This window comes from Scyliorhinus torazame, chromosome 5 (genome assembly GCF_047496885.1).
Source record: "Scyliorhinus torazame isolate Kashiwa2021f chromosome 5, sScyTor2.1, whole genome shotgun sequence".
Taxonomy (NCBI): domain Eukaryota; kingdom Metazoa; phylum Chordata; class Chondrichthyes; order Carcharhiniformes; family Scyliorhinidae; genus Scyliorhinus; species Scyliorhinus torazame.
Window position 1 is genome coordinate 256,360,152 of NC_092711.1, and position 21,643 is coordinate 256,381,794.

General features: G+C 48.2%; 1 protein-coding gene across 1 annotated transcript in view; it reads left to right on the top strand.

The window, feature by feature from the left end:
* The first annotated feature begins 3,987 nt into the window (after window positions 1-3,987).
* The window catches only part of tnfsf10l (TNF superfamily member 10, like), a 46,204-nt gene continuing 28,548 nt past the window's right edge, over window positions 3,988-21,643 (top strand). The window contains exon 1 of the mRNA XM_072505406.1: window positions 3,988-4,233. Within this exon, the coding sequence (XP_072361507.1) occupies window positions 4,057-4,233 (177 nt within the window). The 5' untranslated portion in view covers window positions 3,988-4,056. The remainder of the gene's footprint in view (window positions 4,234-21,643) is intronic.

The window sequence follows — 21,643 nt, forward strand, 5'->3', positions numbered from 1 at the left end:
CGTGCACCACTTTAGAGATTACCCTAAAAACCTCCTTCCAGTAATCCTCCAGCTTTGGACTAGACCAAAACATATGAACATGATTCGCGCCCCCCCCCCCCCCCCCCCCCCCCGCAATTTTCACACACATCTTTTACCTCCTCAAAGAGCCGGCTCATCCTCACCCTTGTGAAGTGTGCTCTTTATACCACCTTCAGCTGTATCAGCCCCAACCTCGCACATGAGGTGGAGGCGTTCACTCTCCAGAGCACCTCACACCAGAACCCCTCCTCCATACCCTCTCCCAACTCTTCCTCCAACTTTGCTTTGCTCCCTTCCAGTGGTGCCTTATCCTCTTCCAAAATATCCCCGTAAACCGCCAACACTACCCCCTTCTCCAGTCCCCCTGTCGTCAGCACCTCCTCCAACAATGTGGAGGCCGTATCCACCAGGAAGCTCTGTCCCTGAAATGTGGCGACTAGGGGCTTTTCACAGTTACTTCATTGAAGCCTACTTGTGACAATAAGCGATTATTATTATTATTTCCTTCCTGGCAAAATCTCGAACCTGCATGTATCTAAACATTTCCCCCTGCTCCAGCCCATACTTCGCTCCCAGTTCCTTCAATCCTGTAAACCGACCTCCCATTATGGAGGGTCATTGTTGAAGATATCTGAGTGGGAGTGCCCTTTGAAGAGAATTTCTCAGATGTAGGTATTGGAAACCCTCTTGAGAAAGACAAAAGGTGGAATTTTCTAGCGCAGTTGTGCCGTGGCGGGGCTGGAAATGAGCCATTCGAAAATCCATTGACTTTTCTGGGAGAGAAGGCCTCACCAGCATGAGAGGCAGCAACAGTTTCAGTGAGATTGGGTGGTTCACAGTGTGACAAACATCTGGGTGAGTTGTTGAGAAATCCATGGAATCTGTTTTAATTGTATTTGTCGTCTTTATTTTTTAATTCATTAATGGGATGTAAGTACACTAGCTAGGCTAGCATTTACTGCCCATCCCTAATTGTCCTTGAGAAAGTTGTGGTGAGCTGCCTTCTTGAACCGCTGCAGTGCATATGGTGTAGGGAGGAATCTTGACCCAACAAGAATGAAGGGATGATAATATATTTCCAAGTCGGGGTGGTAATTGACTTGGAGGGGACCTTCCAGGTGGTGGTGTTCTACTGTGTAGTGTGGTATTTACACAATTCACCTAATAATTCATGTACACCTCATATTTACCTGAATGTTACGAATATAAGATAGATATTATAAATTGTTTTATCTTTCTGAACTTGTAAAGTTTATTTTTGTTTGTTCAAATTCCATGTAGTTTTGAGGTTTTAATCACTTAGTAACTGTCTTGAATCTCAAACTTTATCTACTTTAAACAAAACGTTATTGTTCCCCAACCAGAGCTCCTCCACATCGTGGGGTCTGTATCATAACAGTATTAAAAATCATTTGCCATATGTCTTTCCATTTTACCAACCTATGCCTTCCCAAAGTTTGTTACTATCCCCTTTATGATGTACTACATTTTTGAGCTTTGTTTCATCTGCAAGTATTGAAATTGCATCTCCTACACTCAAGTTCAGGTTATTAGTACATGGCAAAAAAGCAATGATCCCAGGGGAACACTACTTAATACCTCCCTCAGTCTGAAAAACAACTGCTCACCAATTCTCTTTGCTTCCCACCTCAGGAAATTTTCTAACCATCTTGTCACTGATTTTTAACTTGCTATCAAGTCCACTCAGAATCACAGCACTGTTATTGCGCTGAAGGAGGCCATTTGGCCCATTGCATCAGCACTGGTTCCCCCAATCAGCAACTCACCTCGTTCTATTCACCCACCTTCTCCGTTTAACTCTGCACATTCATTCTTTCCAGAATACAGTCTCATTCCCTTTTGAATGCTTCAATTGAACCTGCCTCCACCACACTCTCAGGCCGCGCATTCCAGACCTTAACCACTTGTTGCGTGAAAAAGCTTTTCCTCATATCACTATTGCTTCTTTTATGAACTAGTTTAAATCTGTGCCCTCTCGTTCTCAATCAAACAGTTTCTGCCTATTGTCCAGACCCCTCATGAGTTTGAACATCTCTATTGGCCTTCTTTTCTATACAGTCCTATCTATCTTCATAATTGAAGTTTCTCATCCCAGGAACCACTGTCATGAATGTGGGCAGCACGGTAGCACAGTGGTTAGCACTGTGGCTTCACAGCATCAGGGTCCCAGGTTCGATTCCCCGCTGGGTCACTGTCTGTGTGGAGTCTGTACGTTCTCCCCGTGTCTGCGTGGGTTTCCTCCGGGTGCTCCGGTTTCCTCCCAAAGACGTGCAGGTTAGGTGGCCATGATTGGCCATGCTAAATTGCCCTTAGTGTCCAAAAAGGTTAGGTGGTGTTATTGGGTTACGGGGATAGGGTAGAAGTGGGTTGGTGCAGATTCGATGGGCCGAATGGCCTCCTTCTGCACTGTATGTTTTATGAATCTATTCTGCACTCTTTCCAATTCCTTCACATCCATCCGAAAGTGTGGTTCCCAGAACTGGACTCAATACTCAAGCTGAGGATGAACTAGTGACTTATACAAGCTCAACATAACATCGTTGCTCTTGTACTCTATGTGCCTATTAATAAAGCCCAGGATACAGTATGTTTTATTCACACTCTCTCAACCTGCCCTGTAAGCTTCAATAACTTATGCACATGTCCACCCACGTCCTCTGCTCCTTTAGAGTTCTACTCTTATTTTATACTATCTCTCCATGTTCTTTCTACCAAAATGAATCACTTCACATTGCTCTGCATTGAAATTCATCCACTACCTGTCTGCCCATTCCACCATCTTGTCTATGTCCTTTTGAAGTTCTATAATATCCTCCTCAGTTTACAATGCTCACAAGTTTTGTATCATCCACAAACTTTGAAATCATGCCCTGAACGCCAAGGTCTAGGTCATTAATATATATCAGGAAAAACGACACTGACCCCTGGGGAACACGGCTACAAATCTTCCTCCAGCGTGAAAAACAATCCTTAACCACTACTCTCCATTCCCTGTCACTCAGCTAATGCCACATCCATATTACTACTGTCCCTTTTTTCCATGAGCTATAAACGTTTCTCACAAGTCTGCTGTGTGACTGTATCAAACTCCTTTTGGAAGTCTATGCACATCATTTCAACAGCATTACACACATCCACACTCTCTGTTACCTCTTCAAAGAAACAGGAAGTTAGTCAAACACATTTTTTCCTTTAAGAAATTCCTGCTGACTTTACTTAATTAACCCACATTTGTCCATGTGATTATGAACTTTGCCCTTTCGTGGGAGAGTCTCGGAGCAGAGGGCATAATCTCAGAGTAAGGGAATCACTCATTTAAGACAAGAGAATGGGAGGATTTCTTCTCTCAGTCGGTAGTGAACCTGTGGAATCCTTTATCACAGAGCATTGTAGAGGCTGGGTCTTCAAGTATCTTCAAGGTGAGAGAGACAGATTTTGAATTAGTTCGGGAATTAAGAGTTATGGGGGTAAGGAGGAAAAGTGGAATTATATTAGATCAGCTGTGATCTCCTTAAATAGTGGAGCAGAATCAATGGGCAGATTGCCCTACTTCTCCTCCATTTTATGGTCCTGAATAATTGTTTCCAGAAGCTTTCATACCGACTATTCATACTGATTCTTCCCGCTGTCCAGTTTTAGCATGTAAACTAACTGTGAATAATGAACTACCTTTTGAGCATGAGGTTATTTCGTCAAAGAAGCAAGATTGCAATGTGGTTGACAATTGGGCTGAAAGATAAAGATACAGAGGGGTCATGTTCGACAGGAAAGGTTATTTCTCTCTCCGCAAATGCTGCCAATTTTTCCAGCAATTTGTTTTAAGAAAGTTAAGAGCGCAGTCCTGTGTAAACACCCCGCCGACAGTAATTTTCAGAGAGTGCCCGGGATGGGAGAGTGGAAGCTACTCCTCCTGCTTAGACCCACCCACACCAGCAAGACGGTTTTTTTTTTGTTTGAGGTTATTTCCTTGCAGGCGGGCAGATGATTTGAGTGTTATTTACTCCCCGGGATGCAATGGCTGGACAATATTCCCGATCCAGCAGCTCGGAATCCTCCGTCCCAATGATCAGAACAACAGCTCCGGCCAATTTCACGCTGATAGTGGGGGCGGTGTTCGGCGCAGTGGCTTTGCTTCTGTCGATTGTTTCGACCGCGGGAATGTTTGTGTATTTCACAAGAGAAATCTCAAAGGTAAATTCTGCGGTCAGGATATGGAGGTTCATGAGCTAAACGACTGGGTCTGACAGTGACAAACGTGAAATATTCTTTTTTAAAAAAAATGTTCGGCCTAATTCGGGACTGGAAAATAATTGGACAAAGTTGCCTATTCTAAGGGATATGGGCAACTTTGCTTTAAAAGTAAACAACTTTCACTGGCGAGTGGTTGCTTGGTAACATAATAGGTTAAAACCCGATACTGTTGTTGAACTAGGAATGATTTGCAAAGAAGCTGTGATTGTTACTGGGAAGGGGCATATGATTTTTGATGAAGAATAAACATTAAGGTCGAGGTGAAATCGAAAACGAAAGTGTTTGTAGAGTTTGGGCTCTGCAATGAGGTTTACGGTGCCCATTTGGATTGAACTCGTCCAAGAACTCTCAGCCTATGTGGTCCAGTGTAATAAGTATTTGCGCTGAAATCCAATACCACCATTTTCAGAGGGAATTTAACCAGATGGTATATTTTATTGCAATTTGTTAACGGGAATGTCAATCGTTAAAAAATAATAAGTTGGAACTGACAGCATCATTTGTTCGGTGACACGTTCAAAAGGGACACTGCGAATAAGTTTTTGCAAACTTCTTTTGGTTTTGAGGCGATAGGTGTGTCTCGAAGACTTAAATTGCGAAATCATTTCTGGAGCTGGAAGATTTTATCGGTGTGTGCTTGAGCAGTTCAGTTTCAGCTGAATTTGACCTACTTTAGTCGCCGTGGATGCACAATCTGTATTCTCGTAGCCGGAGGCTAGCCTGCGTCAGAAAAGGCGTTGCCTTGCTATCCCGAGCTTTTCCAGGCAGAGAGACTGTTTTAAGCCTTTCCCGAAAATCTCAGCATCCACGTGGCTTGATGGGTGCTGTCTTGGTTAGTTATTGGTGGAACAGGTAGTGTCTGACAACACAAATATCTTCAGCAAGCCCCTGTATACACAAAGCGCCAAGTAGATTACCGAATCCCCGTACAGTGCAAAACCATCGGACAGAGCCCACGTAGGGAGCGATGATTTGAGTGGGGTGCCGGGAAGTCAGTACTGCCTCTGATGTTAGTCCTCACAGAGCAGTGCCCTGTTAAGCACAATGAGATAACACGGGCTGCAACTGGATGCAGCTTTAACTGAAAGATATTCCAGACCTTGAATTTAGTTCAACTTGATTTATTGAACCTGTCGCACAGTTCTCTGTGAGTTGGACTCTCTGCTAACCCAAGTGTGATTACTCTGACTGAATCAGACTAGCTCTTAGCCACGTGCTGGATGGGTTATGTGATTATATACACACCCAGACTCACTCTGTAGATGGCCCCAGTGGAAAGAGGCGGCGTTTGAGTGCCTTGTGCCTTTTATAGTGGGAAACCACCCCCAAGCGTTCTGCCTGCTGATTGGTTATGTCCTGTTCTCTGTGTTCATTAGCTGCCTGTCTGTATCTCATTATGTGCATGTCTGCATATCATGACATCTCCCCTTTTGAAATGTTTTTCTGTAGCATATGTGAAAGTATTTACATGTGTAGGCCGAAAAACTGTCTTATTTACATACAGTGGCAGATGGGAACATATGTACACGTCAAAACAGGTGTCTAATGTGCGAAAACAGAACATAGCAAACAAAACAAATGTTCATAAGTCCAGTCTTTGGGGCTTGCGTCTGATCCTGGTCGACCGCCGGAGAGGTGGTGGTGGGGACGATGGCGCCTTGATAGGCAGGATTGAAGCCTGACTAGTGGCCTTGTGGTTCGAGGTATCAGTGGGTGGCACAATAACAGATGGAAACAACAAAGAATGTGGTTGCGGACAGGCGACTGTGCGCAGGGCCCGTCTGTTTCGCTGCACAACAGAACCATCAGCCAGACGCACAACGTACGATCGAGGAGCAGCCTGTCGAACAACAACAGCTGGAGCTGACCAGCCTCCATCAGGTAGCTTGATCCGAACAGCATCCGCCGGGGATAGCACAGGCAAATCGGTGGCATGAGCATCATAGCCCTGCTTTTGCCTGTCCCTGAGTTTCTGCAGCACCGGGAGGTGATCCAGGTCAGGCAAGTGTATGGCTGGAAGAGTCGTCTGCAGGTCCCTGTTCATCAGGAGTTGAGCCGGTGACATGCCGGTAGACAGAGGGGTTGCCCTGTAAGCAAGGAATGCAAGGTTGACGTCAGAAGCAGAATCCGCAGCCTTGCAGATGAGCTGCTGCACTATGTGCACCCCTTTCTCAACCTTCCCGTTGGACTGCGGGTAATGTGGGCTTAAAGTGACGTGATGAAACTGATATAACTGGGCAAATCCTGACCACTTGGCTGCTGAAACAAGGACCGTTGTCACTCATGACAGTGAGTGGAATACCATGCCTGGAGAACGTCTCCTTACAGGCCTTGATGGCGGTCTTGGATGTTAGGTCCAAGAGCTTCACGACTTCTGGGTAGTTGGAAAAATAATCAATGATTAACACATAATCACGACCATGAAAGAGGTAGATGCCCACCTTGAACCACAGGGAGGTCACGATTTTGTGCTGCTGAAGCGTCTCCTTGCTCTGTGCTGGCTGGAAGCGTTGACAGGTCGTATAGTTGAGGATCATATTTGAGATATCCTGACTAATCCCAGGCCAGTAGACAGCTTGCCTGGCTCTGCGCCTACACTTCTCAACACCCAGATATCCCTTGTGGATTTGCCGTAGCACCAAGCTCTGGAGACTGAGTGGAATGACAATGCGGTCCAGCTTGAGGAGGATGCCATCAACCACCGTCAGGTCGTCCTTCACATTGAAGAATTGGGGGCACTGCCCTTTTTGCCAGCCATTGGCGAGGTGGCGCATGACAAGCTGCAGAAGAGGGTCTTTGGCTGTCTCGTCGAAAATGCAAATCACCTTTTCATCCGACGCCGGGAGGTTGCTGGCCCACAGCTGCACCTGTGATTCGGTCTGTTGGACGAATGCCGGCGGGTCGGCAGGAAAGATTATGGAGCGGGACAAGGCACCTGCAATAATGAGCTCCTTGCCCGGCGTGTACATGAGTCCAAAGTCGTACAATCTGAGTCTGAGGAGGATGCCAGGGTGTCATGTTGTTCAGGTCCTTGTGGATAATGTGGACCAGAGGCCTGGGGTCCTTCTCGATGGTGAACGTCGGCCGGCCGTAAACATAATCGTGGAACTTGAGAATTCCGGTGAGAAGGCCCAGGCATTCCTTTTCAATTTGGGCGTACCGCTGCTCGGTGGGTGTCATCGCCCGTGATGCGTAGGCAACCGGTGCCCAGGATAAGGTGTCATCGCGCTGGACCAACACCGCGCCGATGCCGTCCTGGCTCGCATCTGTCGAGATTTTTGTTTCCCTGTCAGGTTCAAAAAATGCCAATACAGGTGCAGTGGTGAGCTTGGCTTTCAGCTCCAACCACTCTGCCTGATGAGCTGCCTGCCACTCAAAGGCAGTAGACTTTTTCACCAGGTGTCTGAGGGCCGTGGTGTGCAAGGCCAGGTTTGGGATAAACTTGGCCAAAAAGTTTACCATTCCTAGGAAGCGCAGCACCGCCTTCTTTTCTTCAGCGGTCTTCATGGCTTCGATGGCCTTGACTTTGTCTGTGTCCGGGCACACACCTTGCTGAGATATCTGGTCACCTAAGAACTTAAGTGTCGACATGCCAAAGCAACACTTGGCCCTGTTCAGCTTGAGGCCATTGGCATGGACACGGCGGAATACCTGCTGGAGACGAGAGATGTGCACTTCGGGGCTCGTGGACCATATGATAATGTCGTCCACATACACACGAACCCCTTCAATGCCCTCCATCATCTGCTCCATGATTCTATGGAAGATCTCCGAGGCCGAGACAATGCCAAATAGCATATGATTATAGCAGTGCCTGCCAAACGGTGTGTTGAAGGTGCAGAGCCTTCTGCTGGACTCATCCAGCTGGATTTGCCAGAATCCATGTGACGCATCTAACTTTGTGAAAAACTGGGCATGTGCCATCTCACTTGTGAGTTCCTCCCGCTTCGGGATGGGGTAGTGTTCCGGCATTATATTCTGGTTGAGATCCTTGGGATCAATGCAGATGCGCAGCTCCCCCGGAGGCTTCATATCACATACCATCGAGCTGACCCAGTCAGTCGGTTCTGTAACTTTGGAAATGATGCCCTGGTCCTGAAGATCCTTTTAGCTGTGCCTTCAGGCTCTCCTTCAGTGGAGCCAGGACCCGGCGTGGTGCGTGGACCACAGGCATGGCATCAAGCCGTAGCAGGATCTTGTATCGATATGGCAGAGTGCCCATCCCGTCAAACATATCCGGATACTGAGCGAGGATGTCGTCAATGCCGGCTTGAAGATCCACGTTGGGGGAGGTCATTGTGTAGACCCGCTGCACAAGGCTTAGCTGCTTGCAAGCATGTGTGCCGAGCAGGGAGGCCCTGTCTGGCTTGACGATTTCAAACCTTAGCCTTGCGTGAATGCTCCTGTTGGAGATGAGAAGATGGTAGGATCCCAGTGCTGTGATGGCATTGCCATTATAGTCCAGGAGCTGGCAGGCTGCTGGAAGAAGCTTGGGTGGCTTCTTGATGCGGTTGAAATCTGCCTGTGAAAGGAGATTGGCAGAAGCACCTGTGTCCAGCTTGAACTGGATGGAGCATTGATTTACTTACATCACCATACGCCATTCGTCCGCAGAATCCACAGTGAGGATGGACAGACTTTGTGATGATGTCGGTGAGGCATGTTCATGTGTGGTAATGATGCCCACATGGTAGGGGGACTCCGGGCAATTGTCCTCTGGATCCGTTGTACTGCCAGGATCAGAATCCTGTAAACCGTGTTGTACACTCCGAACGTGCCTGCATTGGAATTGGGATCGTTGGCCCTTGACTAGTGGCGCAGACCTGCACAAGGCTGCATAGTGTCCAGGTTTTCCGCAATTTAAACATCGCCTGCCTCTTGCAGGGCAGTGTTTCTTTAAGTGGGCGGTGCCGCAGTTCGGGCACGTCATGACGTCGTTACGCTCCGTGCGTTGTCGCACATGCGCAGTGCGGTCGGCAGACGTTCACACCTGCGCAGTGTGGTGATCGGCCGCTTCATTATCCCATTCGCATCGCGCATGCGTGGGGCTCCGGGAAGAGCGCGCAAAATGGCCGCTTTCATCAATGCTGAGGCGCTGCATCTGGGATCTGGGCGATGGCCTGCACACGCTCTGCCTCATGGGAGGCAAGTTTCTCATTTTCAGCCGATTTGTATTGGGAATACCGATTTTTGGCATGTTCATGCACTGTGCACGTTTCAATCGCGACTGACAGGGTCATATGCTTGATTTTTAAAAGCTTATCTCTCAGAGGATCAGAGTGCACTCCAAAAACGATTTGATCTCTGATCATGGAGTCAGCAATATCACCAAAGTTGCAGGACAGCGGTAGTAGATGGAGATTAGTTAAGAAGTTGAAAGATTCATCTTTACCTTGTAGGCGTTGTTTGAATATATAGGGCTCAAAAATTTCATTGGTGTCCACTTCACCGTGACTGTCAAACTTGTCCAGGATGGTCTGAAACTTTGTCTTGTCCTGGCCTTCGGTGAAGTTAAACGAGTTGAAGAGTTGATCCCCCGCAGTTGAGAGGAGAAGCGCAATCTTTCTTGTATCAGACGCACCCTCGAGGTCTGAGGCTTCGATGTACAGCACAAACCTTTGCTTGAAAGTCCGCCAGTTGGCACTGAGATTGCCGGAGTTCTGCAGCTGTTGAGGAACCTGGATCTTCTCCATGGTGCCGGGATACATTTGCTGGTCGTCACGGAACAGATTGAGGTAAAGCACCTTAGGATAGCAGTCTTCTGGTACCATGTCGTGTTAAGCACACTGAGATAACACAGGCTGCAACTGGATGCAGCTTTAACTGCAATATACTCCAGACCTTGAAGTTAGTTCAACTTGATTTACTGAACCTGCCATACAGTTAGCATAGTTCTCTAAGTTCGACTCTCTGCTAATCTAAGTGATTACTCTATCTGACTGAACCAGACGAGCTCTTAGCCACGTGCTGGAGGGGTTATGTGATATATACACCCAGACTCACTCTATAGATATCCCCAGTGGAAAGAGGTGGAGTGTGAGTGCCTCATGCCTTTTATAGTGGGAAACCATCCCCAAGTGTTCTGCCTGCTGATTGGTTATGTCCTGTTCTCTGTGTTCATTAGCTGCCTGTCTGTATCTCATTATGTGCATGTCTACATATCATGACAAGCAGGAGATGGAAAACAGGGAGCAAAATCAAAGAGAAGCGCCTTTAAAAATCACATGTGTCGCAGCAGAAGGCGTTAGTGTGACGGTGACATCAGCAAAACATCCCACTTCCCCGTGTGTAAAATATGATCAAGTGATCCTCAGCCAGACACCATTAATATTTCCCCATTGTCAGTCATTATAGGATGGGATCAGAGAGCATACTTTGGGAATTTGCTTGCAGTGCTACACTGTTAATTCTGGTAAATATGGAAGAGTTATTGAAGCAAACAGTTTGACATTTAATTGATTAAGCTCCTTGCCTCTGAATACTGACTCTCACTGGGGTACATTCCCTGAAGGTGCTGACTCTCTTAGGGGTACATTCCCTGAAGGTGCTGACTCTCACTGGGGGGCATTCCCTGAAAGTGCTGACACTCACTGGGGGACATTCTCTGAAGGTGCTGACTCTGACTGAGGGACATTCCCTGAAGGTGCTGACTCTCACTGGGGTACGTTCCCTGAAGGTGCTGACTCTCTTAGGGGTACATTCCCTGAATGAGCTGATCTCACTGGGGGACATTCCCTGAAAGTGCTGACTCTCACTGGGGGACATTCCCTGAAAGTGCTCACACTCACTGGGGGACATTCCCTGAAGGTGCTGACTCTCACTGGGGACATTCCCTGAAGGTGCTGACACTCACTGGGGGACATTCCCTGAAGGTGCTGACTCTCACTGGGGGACATTCCTGAAAGTGCTGACTCTCACTGGAGTACATTCCCTGAAGGTGCTGTCTCTCATTCGGGTACATTCCCTGAAGGTGCTGTCTCACATTGGGGTATATTCCCTGAAGGTGCTGTCTCTCATTGGAGTACATTCACTGAAGGTGCTGTCTCTCATTGGGGTACATTCCCAGAATGTGCTGACTCTCGCTGGGACCATCCATGAAGGTCCTGACTCTCACTGGGGGACATTCCCTGAAGGTGCTGACTCTCACAGGGGGACATTCCCTGAAGGTGCTGACTCTCATTGGGGTACATTCCCCGAAGGTATTGGCTCTCACTGGGGTACAGTCCCTGAAAGTGCAGATTCTCACAGGGTGCAGTCCCTGAAGGTGTTGACTCTCACTGGGGTACGGACACTGAAGGTGCTGACCCTCACTGGGGTACATTCCCTGAAGGTACTGACTCTCACTGAGATACGAACACTGAAGGTGCTGACTCTCACTGGGGAACATGCCCTGAAGGTGCTGACTCTCACTGGGGTACATTCCCTGAAGGTGCTGACTCTCTTAGGGGTACATTCCCTGAATGTGCTGATCTCACTGGGGGACATTCCCTGAAAGTGCTGACTCTCACTGGGGGACATTCCCTGAAAGTGCTCACACTCACTGGGGGACATTCCCTGAAGGTGCTGACTCTCACTGGGGACATTCCCTGAAGGTGCTGACACTCACTGGGGGACATTCCCTGAAGGTGCTGACTCTCACTGGGGGACATTCCTGAAAGTGCTGACTCTCACTGGAGTACATTCCCTGAAGGTGCTGTCTCTCATTCGGGTACATTCCCTGAAGGTGCTGTCTCACATTGGGGTATATTCCCTGAAGGTGCTGTCTCTCATTGGAGTACATTCACTGAAGGTGCTGTCTCTCATTGGGGTACATTCCCTGAATGTGCTGACTCTCACTGGGACCATCCATGAAGGTCCTGACTCTCACTGGGGGACATTCCCTGAAGGTGCTGACTCTCACTGGGGGACATTCCCTGAAGGTGCTGACTCTCATTGGGGTACATTCCCCGAAGGTATTGGCTCTCACTGGGGTACAGTCCCTGAAAGTGCAGATTCTCACAGGGTGCAGTCCCTGAAGGTGTTGACTCTCACTGGGGTACAGACACTGAAGGTGTTGACTCTCACTGGGGTACGGACACTGAAGGTGCTGACCCTCACTGGGGTACATTCCCTGAAGGTACTGACTCTCACTGAGATACGGACACTGAAGGTGCTGACTCTCACTGGGGAACATGCCCTGAAGGTGCTGACTCTCACTGGGGTACGGACACTGAAGTTGCTGACTCTCACTGGTGTACATTCGCTGAAGGTGCTGACTCTCACTGGGGTACAGACCTGAAGGTGCTGACTCTCACTATGGTACTGACCCTGAAGGTGCTGACTCTCACTGGGTTACAGACCCTGAATGTAGTTACTCTCACAGGGGTCCAGACCGTGAAGGTCTAACTCTCACTGAGATACGGACCCTGAAGGTACTGACTCTCACTGGGATACAGACCCTGAAGGTGCTGACTCTCACTGTGGTACAGACCCTGAAGGTGCTGACTCTCACAGTGGTACAGACCCTGAAGGTGCTGACCCTCACTGGGGTACATTCCCTGAAGGTACTGACTCTCACTGAGATACGGACACTGAAGGTGCTGACTCTCACTGGGGAACATGCCCTGAAGGTGCTGACTCTCACTGGGGTACGGACACTGAAGTTGCTGACTCTCACTGGTGTACATTCGCTGAAGGTGCTGACTCTCACTGGGGTACAGACCTGAAGGTGCTGACTCTCACTATGGTACTGACCCTGAAGGTGCTGACTCTCACTGGGTTACAGACCCTGAATGTAGTTACTCTCACAGGGGTCCAGACCGTGAAGGTCTAACTCTCACTGAGATACGGACCCTGACGGTACTGACTCTCACTGGGATACAGACCCTGAAGGTGCTGACTCTCACTGGGATACAGACCCTGAAGGTGCTGACTCTCACTGGGTTAAAGACCCTGAAGTGCTGACTCCAACTGGGATACGGACCCTGAAGGTGCTGACTCTCATTGGGGTACATTCCCTGAAGGTACTGACTCTCACTGGGATACGGACCCTGAAGTGCTGACTCCAACTGGGATACGGACCCTGAAGGTGCTGACTCTCATTGGGGTACATTCCCTGAAGGTGCTGACTCTCACTGCAGTACATTCCCTGAAGGTGCTGACTCTCATTGGGGTACATTCCCTGAAGGTGCTGACTCTCATTGGGGTACATTCCCTGAAGGTGCTGACTCTCACTAGGGTACATTCCCAGAAAGTGCTGACTCTCATTGGGGTACATTCCCTGAAGGTGCTGACTCTCATTGGAGTACATTCCCTGAAGGTGCTGACTCTCATTGGGGTACATTCCCGGAAGGTGCTGACTCTCACTGGGGTACATTCCCAGAAAGTGCTGGCTCTCATTGGATTTCATTCTCAGAAAGTGCTGACTCTCTTCGGGGTACATTCCCTGAAGGTGCTGACTCTCTTCGGGGTACATTCCCAGAAAGTGCTGACTCTCATTGGAGTGCGTTCCCAGAAAATGCTGACTCTCTTAAGGGTACATTCGCAGAAAGTGCTGACTCTCGTTGGAGTGCATTCCCAGAAAATGCTGACTCTCTTAAGGGTGCATTCCAAGAAAGTGCTGACTCTCATTGGAGTGCATTCCCGGAAAGTGCTGACTCTCATTGGATTTCATTCTCAGAAAGTGCTGACTCTCTTCGGGGTACATTCCCTGAAGGTGCTGACTCTCTTCGGGGTACATTCCCAGAAAGTGCTGACTCTCATTGGAGTGCGTTCCCAGAAAATGCTGACTCTCTTAAGGGTACATTTGCAGAAAGTGCTGACTCTCGTTGGAGTGCATTCCCAGAAAATGCTGACTCTCTTAAGGGTGCATTCCAAGAAAGTGCTGACTCTCATTGGAGTGCATTCCCGGAAAGTGCTGACTCTCTTAGGGGTACATTCCCTGAATGTGTTGACTCTCTTAGGGGTACATTCCCAGAAAGTGCTGACTCTCATTGGGGTACGTTCCCGGAAGGTGCTGAGTCTCATTGGGGTACACTCCCAGAAAGTGCTGACTCTAATTGGGGTATATTCCTAGAAAGTGCTGACTCTCACAGGATACATTCCTTGGAAGTGCTGACTCTCGCAGGATACATTGCTTGGAGGTGCTGACTCTCATTGGGGTACAGACCCTCAAGTATCTGACTTTAATTGGGGTAAAGACCCTAAAGGTGCTGACTCTCACAGGGTACCTGCCCTGAAGATGTTGACTCTCACAGGGCACAACTGCAGAAGGTACTGACTCTCACTAGAGTACATTCCCAGGAGGTGATGACTCTCATTGGAGTACAGACACTGAAGGTGCTGACTCGCATTGCAGTACAGACACTGAAGGTCCTGACTCGCATTGCAGTACAGACACTGAAGGTGCTGACTGTCACAGGGTACATTCCCTGGAGGTACTGACTCTTATTGGGGCACAGACCCTAAAGGTGCTGACTCTCACAGGGTACTGACTCTGAATGTGCTCACTCTTACTGGGGTACAGACTCTGAACGTGCTGGCTTTCACTGGGATGCAGGCCGTGAAGGTGCTGACTCTCATTGGGGTACATTCGCTGAAAGCACTGTCTCTCACGGGGGTACAGATCCTGATGGTGCTGTCTCTCATTGGGGTACATTCGCTGAAGGTGCTGACTCTCATTTGGGTACATTCGCTGAAGGTGCTGACTCTCATTTGGGTACATTCGCTGAAGATGCTGTCTCTCACGGGGGTACAGATCCTGATGGTGCTGTCTCTCATTGGGGTACATTCGCTGAAGGTGCTGACTCTCATTGGGGTACATTCCCTGAAGGTGCTGACTCTCATTGGGGTACATTCGCTGAAGGTGCTGACTCTCATTGGGGTACATTCCCTGAAGGTGCTGACTCTCATTGGGGTACATTTGCTGAAGGTGCTGTCTCTCACGGGGGTACAGACCCCGAAGGTGCTGTCTCTCATTGGGATACATTTTCTGGAGGTACCAAGAGAGGTGGTCACAGGGGGGAGATGGCAGGGGGAGGGGGAAGAGAGGGTGATGCGAGGAGCCGAGGTTGGAGAAGAAACATGGTCGGGGCGGAGAAAGGGTCCATCTTGGATGGGCCAGGCACTGGGTTAAATTAACGGGGGTAGAACCAAAAGGGGAAGATGCAGACGGTAGAGGGGAAGGAGGCGTAAGCCCCCGGTAAGGCTGATACTGTGGAACGTGGGAGGGCTCAATGATCTCGGGTCTTTGCGCACCTTCGGAGCTTGAAAGCGGAGGTGATCTTTCTGCAGGAGACGCACCTCCGCGTGAAGGACCAGGTTAGGTCAAGGAAGGCATTGGTGGGTCAGGTTTTCCACTCAGGGTTTGATTCAAAGATGTAGCTGGTGGCCATTTTGATGAGTAAGAAAACGTTGTTTGTCAGTGCTAAGGAAGTGACCGACCAGGGTGGGAGATATATGATTGTAGGTGGGGTATTAGAAGGGAGGCTGGTGGTGTTGGTGAATGTGTATGCACCAAATTGAAAGGTTTTATGAGGAGCTTGCTGACAGCAATCCCGGACTTAGTCAAGCACAGCTGATTGTGGGAACAGATTTTAATTGTGTCCGAGCGTCGAGGTCAATGGGTAGGATACAAATGGCAAAGGAGCTGGGTGGGTTTATGGAAAAAATGGGTATGGTGGACCCGTGGCACTTCAAGAACCCAGGGGGAGGGAGTATTCCTTTTTTTCACATGTGGACAGGGTATATTCCAGAATTGACTTTTTCGTGGTGAGCTGGGAGGTTTTGGTTGGGGTGGAGGGGGCAGAGTATGCGGGCATAGTAATCTCGGACCATGCACCCCACTGGCTGGAGATTCGGCTTAGATTGGGACGGGAGCTGAGGCCGGGGTGGGGGCTAGATTCGGGGTTGTTGGGAGATAGAAGGTTTTCTGACAAAGTGCGGGCTGTGTTTAAATATTCTGTAGCATTGAACCAAAACGGGGAGGTGGCGGCGGCCACTTTTTGGGAAGCGCTGAAAGCGATGGTCCGAGGGAAGATTATCTCTTTCAAGGCTTATGCGGACAGGAAAAGGAATAAGGAATATGAACGGCTAATGAACGAGATAGTGGAGGTAGATACGGAGTACTCGAGGGTGCCCACTGTGAAGAGATTGGCAAGGAGGAAACAATTACATGGGCAATTTGATATGCTGGTAACAAGGAGGGCGGTAGGACAGCTGCGTAGGGCAAGAGGGGTGCAGTACGAATCTGGAGAGAAGACGAGTCAAATGTTAGCGCATCACCTGTGGAGGCAGGCTGCGTCGAGGGAAATATTGAAGATACTGACTGGGGCAGGGAATGTGGTGTCAGAGCTGGGGAAGATAAATGAGGCATTTAGGGGGTATTATAAGGAGCTGTACAGGGCGGACACAGTGGGTGAAGAGGGAGACGTGGGACGGTTCTTAGATGAACTGGAGTTTCCACAGCTGGAGGAAGAGAAAAGGCTGGCGCTAGAGGGGTTGAGGGAGATATTGAACAGTAAAAGGGTTATGAAGTCGGAGAAAGCCCCAGGGCCCGATGGCTACACGGCGGAATTTTATTATGTGTTCGCGATGGACCTGGTACCATGTGCCTTGGGGGCGTTTAATAAGGTACTGGAGAAGGGGGAGCTGCTGGAGACGATGACGCAGGCAACGATCATGTTAATACTGAGAAAGGGGAAGGATCCATTGGAATGTGGGTCATATAGGCCCACATCGCTGTTAAATACAGGCGTGAAAGTTGTTGCCAGGTGATGCGACCATCAATTCATACGAAACCAGGAGTAGAAGTAAACTGTGGCTTTAATCAACTAGAACAGTGCCTGCCTGTGACTGATCTGTTAGTGGGAGCTGCCTACAGGTCGACTGCTCTTATACCTCCTCTCAAGGGGTGGAGCCAGGGGCGGAACCCACACACGCCCCAACATGCTACATCATAGGTAATACCTTACAATGGTCCATAGGTGGAGCCCACATGGGCAACAACGTAATACAGATATGTACATGGTGAATTGTTACAGCAATACATTCACCACACCAGGAAGGATGGAAGATTGTGTCCCGGAGGTGGTTGCGGAGGACTATACAGGCTTCATAATATAAGCTTTCTAGTAATATAAGGAGGCTGTTAAACGTGATTATGACCCCGTCGGAAGCTCAGATACCGGAGGTAGTGGTGTCCATGGATGCGGAGAAGACATTCGACTGGGTGGAGTGGCGGTACCTGTTTGAGGTCCTGGGAAGGTTTGGGTTTGGGCCAAAGTTTTTATGGCTGTTATATGTGGCACCGAGGACGAATGTGCGGACCAATGACATGGGTTCATGGAACTTTGAACTACACAGAGGAACAAGTCAGGGGTGCCCGCTGTCGCCACTGCTGTTTGCGCTGGCTATAGAGCCACTGGAAATGGCTCTTAGGGGGTCGGCAGAGTGGCAAGGGATTATGAGGGAACAAAGCGAGCATTGGTTGTCACTCTATGCTGATGACCTACTATTGTATGTTTCAGACCCGCTGGAGAGCATGGAGAGGATCATGGGCCTGTTGGGGAAGTTTGGGGCGTTCTCGGGATATAAGTTAAATGTAGGGAAAAGTGAATTGTTCCTGGTGAATGAGTTGGGTCGATGAGCCACTTTACGGGGGAATCCATTTAAGGTGGCTACAGACAGGTTTATATACCAGGGGATTCAGGTAGCAAGGGAATGGGCAATGCTTCACAAATTGAATTTAACAAAGCATGTGGAGGAGGCTCGGAAGGATCTCAAGAGATGGGACATGCTTCACTTGACTTTGGCAGGGAGGGTCCATGTGGTGAAGATGAACATTCTGCCGAGGTTCCTCTTCATATTCCAGACACATCTGATCTTTGTACCAAAGGCCTTCTTTCAGAAACTGGACACAATTATTTCAGACTTTGTATGGGTAGGGAAGGTGCCAAGGATTAAGAGGACCCTGTTACAGAGGCAGCAGGGAGGGTTGACGTTGAAGAACGTGCTACATTACTATTGGGTGGCAAACATGGAGAAGGTGAGGTGATGGTGGGAAGGAGAGGGGGAGAATGGGTTAGGATGGAGGAGGAATCCTGTAAGGGTTCCAGCTTGAGGGATATGGTGATGGCAGCATTGCCAATGTGGCAAGCAGATACTCAGGGAGCCGGGTGGTGCAGTCCACGGTGAAGATCTGAAACCAGCTGAGGAGGCACTTTAGGATACAGGGGATGTCGGTGTTAACGTCGTTGTGTGAAAACCACGGTTTTGTGCCGAGAGGGATACATAGCACGTATAGGAAGTGGAGAGAAGTGGGGCTGGTTAAGGAAAGGGATTTTAATCTGGAAGAAAGGTTTGAAGGAGAGGGTAGAGCTCCCGAGAGGAAGTGAGCTTAGGTATCTGCAGGCAAGGGACTTCGCGCGGAAGGTTTGGAAGAGTTCCCCAGATTGCCTATGTACACCCTTCCTGGAGCGACTGCTGCTACTGGATGTGGAAGGGGTGGCTGGGAGAACTTGGAGGTAAGCCGGTGGTGAAGATTAAGGAGAAGTGGGAAGGGGAGCTGGGAGGGGAGATAAACTGGGCACTACGAAGGGTAAATGTGACCTCCTCATGCGCAAGGGTGAGCCTGATACAGTTCAAGGTCGTACACAGGGTACATATGACGCGGGCAAGTCAGTGGGTTCTTTCAGGGAGTGACAGATGAGTGTGAGAAGTGTGGGCGGGGACCAGCAAATCACGCACATATGTTCTGGGGATGTGAAAAGTTGGAGAGACTCTGGGCGGGAGTGTTCGCTAGCAAGGATAGTGGGGGAGGAAGTTGAGCCGGACCCTTTGGTGGTGACATTTAGGATATCAGAGAAGCTGGAGCTGATGGAAGGGAGGAAGCAATGTTGTGGCCTTTGTCTCTGATTGCCGGTGACAAATTTTATTGGAGTGGCGGTGTTTGAGGAGTTGTTCGTCTTGGGGGATGAGGGAGGGGGAGGGCGAAAAAGGGGAAAAATTTGTACAAACTGTATAGTTGTGTGTTGGGAAATTTGTTTCCGAATTGTTTACATGTTGTAACTTTTCATATAGGTTTGGAATAAAGCATATTTTTAAAAAAAAACATTTTGTTGAAAGAAAAATATAAGTTGACATGCAGAACTGCTGGTTTTCTGTGTGGTTTTAGACTGCAGATTTAGAGGATGACGTATCACAATTAACCATATGCTCAGCGATTGAAGACGGCTGTCAGTAAATGCGATAAACCATTTTCTCATGAACAGATTAAATCAGAAACACGATGCTGGATCTAGATATAGGAATGTTTAGTGTATGGAATTGGAGAATGACACAACACAGATTGAAGCCACTTGGCTCATCGTGTGTCTGGCAGCTCCATTTAATTCCCCGCTATGTTGTTAAAGCCCAGAAAATATTTTTTCCCTTCAAGTATTCTATTCATTCAATTCGGGGTGGCATGGTGGCACAGTGGGTAGTACTGCTGCATCACAGCGTCAGGGGCCCGGCTACAATTTTGAACTTGGGTGACTGTGTGGAGTTTGCACTTTATCCTTGTGTCTGCGTGGGTTTCCACCGGGTGCTCCGGTTTCCTCACACAGTCCAAAGAAGTGCATTGGCCATGCTAAAAGTGCCCCTTAGTGTCCAAAGATATACACATTATGCGGTATTATGGGGTTGCAGGAATGGGGCAGGACAGTGGTTCTAGGTAGAGTACTCTTTCAGAGGGACAATGCAGACTCAGTGGACCAAATGGTCTCCTTCTGCACTAGGGATTCTATGATTTCCCTATTGGGAGTTAGTATTGAGTCTGTTTCAATAACCAATTCAGGAAGTATATTCCATTTCATCATAACTCGCTGCATAAATTTGTGTTTCCTAAAGTAACCTCTGATTCTTTTGGCAATTACCCTAAATCTGTGTCCTCTGTCAAAGATTTATTTTGCATGCCCCCAGGTCTATCTGCACCTGTACCTGCTTTAAAAAGGTGCCATTTAGTTTATATTGGTTCTTCTCATTCTTCCTACTAAAATGAATCGCCATGCGTCTCCTCATTTCATCAGTCTGTCTATGCCTGGTTATTATTTTTTTTAACTTTTCCAAGTTTAGTGCCATCTGAAAACATTTTAAAAATTATGTTCTGTATACCCTAGTCCAGGTCAATATTGATATCAAAACAAACAGTGATCCTAACACTGTGTCCTGGGGCACACCCCTCCAGCTGGAAGGACAACTGCCTCCCCACCATACCCTCCCCCATTCAAGCGATCTTTCTGCTTTCTGTCCCTTTGCCAATTTAGTGTTTACACAGCCACTCCATTCATCTCATGGACTTCAATTTTGCAGACAAGTCTACAATGTGGTACTTTGTCAGATGCATTTCAAAAGTTCAACATCATCAAGTTCCACTGTTAGTTCATCAATGAAATTTATTAAGTTAGTCAAGTACAATTTGTATTTACTGATTTACATGCACGCTGGTTTTCATTTAATACAGGCAATAGAAGTTGTGAAACATTGTTTGCACTTCTTAATAAAACAGTACTACTCACCTAATTCTGCTCCTGTTTCTTATGGTCTTATGGCCTGTGGGCTAAGACTCAAATGAGTTGATCACAGGGCTCTTTGAGCAGCTGCTTGAAGGTACGCTTTAGCAGCCTGGGATGATTTTTGTACTTTAATGTTTTTTCCTTCACTATTCCATATAAAGGCATAGAAACTAGGAGCCGGAGTAGGCGATTCGGCCCATTGAGTCCGCTCCGCCATTCAATATGATCATGTCTGATCCTCAATCGCAATGCCATATTCCCACCGTAGATACCTTTAAAATCTAAAAACAAATCTCTTGAATATATTCAGTGACTTGGTGTCCACAGCCTTCTCTGATAGAGAATTCCACAAGTTCACTATCCTTCAATGAAGAAATGTTTCCTCAGCTCAGTCCTAAATGGTATACCCCATATCCAGAGACTATACCCCCTGGTTCTGGATTCCCCAACCAGTGAAAACAACCTCCCTGCATCTAGTCTGTCCAGCCTTGATGGAATTTTATACATTTAAAGCAGATCTCCTGTTATCCTTCTAAATTCCAGTGAATACAGGCCCAGGTGAACCTCTCTCTCCTTATAGGACAGTCCCACCAACCCCGGTATCAGCTTAGTGAACCACTGCTGCATTTCCTCTATGTCAAGTATGTCCTTTCTTAGGTAGAGATATCAAAACTGCAAACAATGCTGCTGGTATGGTCTCACCATGGCCCTGTATAACTGCAGTCAGATATCCCTACTTCTGAACCCAAATCCATTTGCAGTGAAGGCCAACATGCAATTTGCCTTCCTAATTGCTTGCTGCACCTGCCTCTCCACTT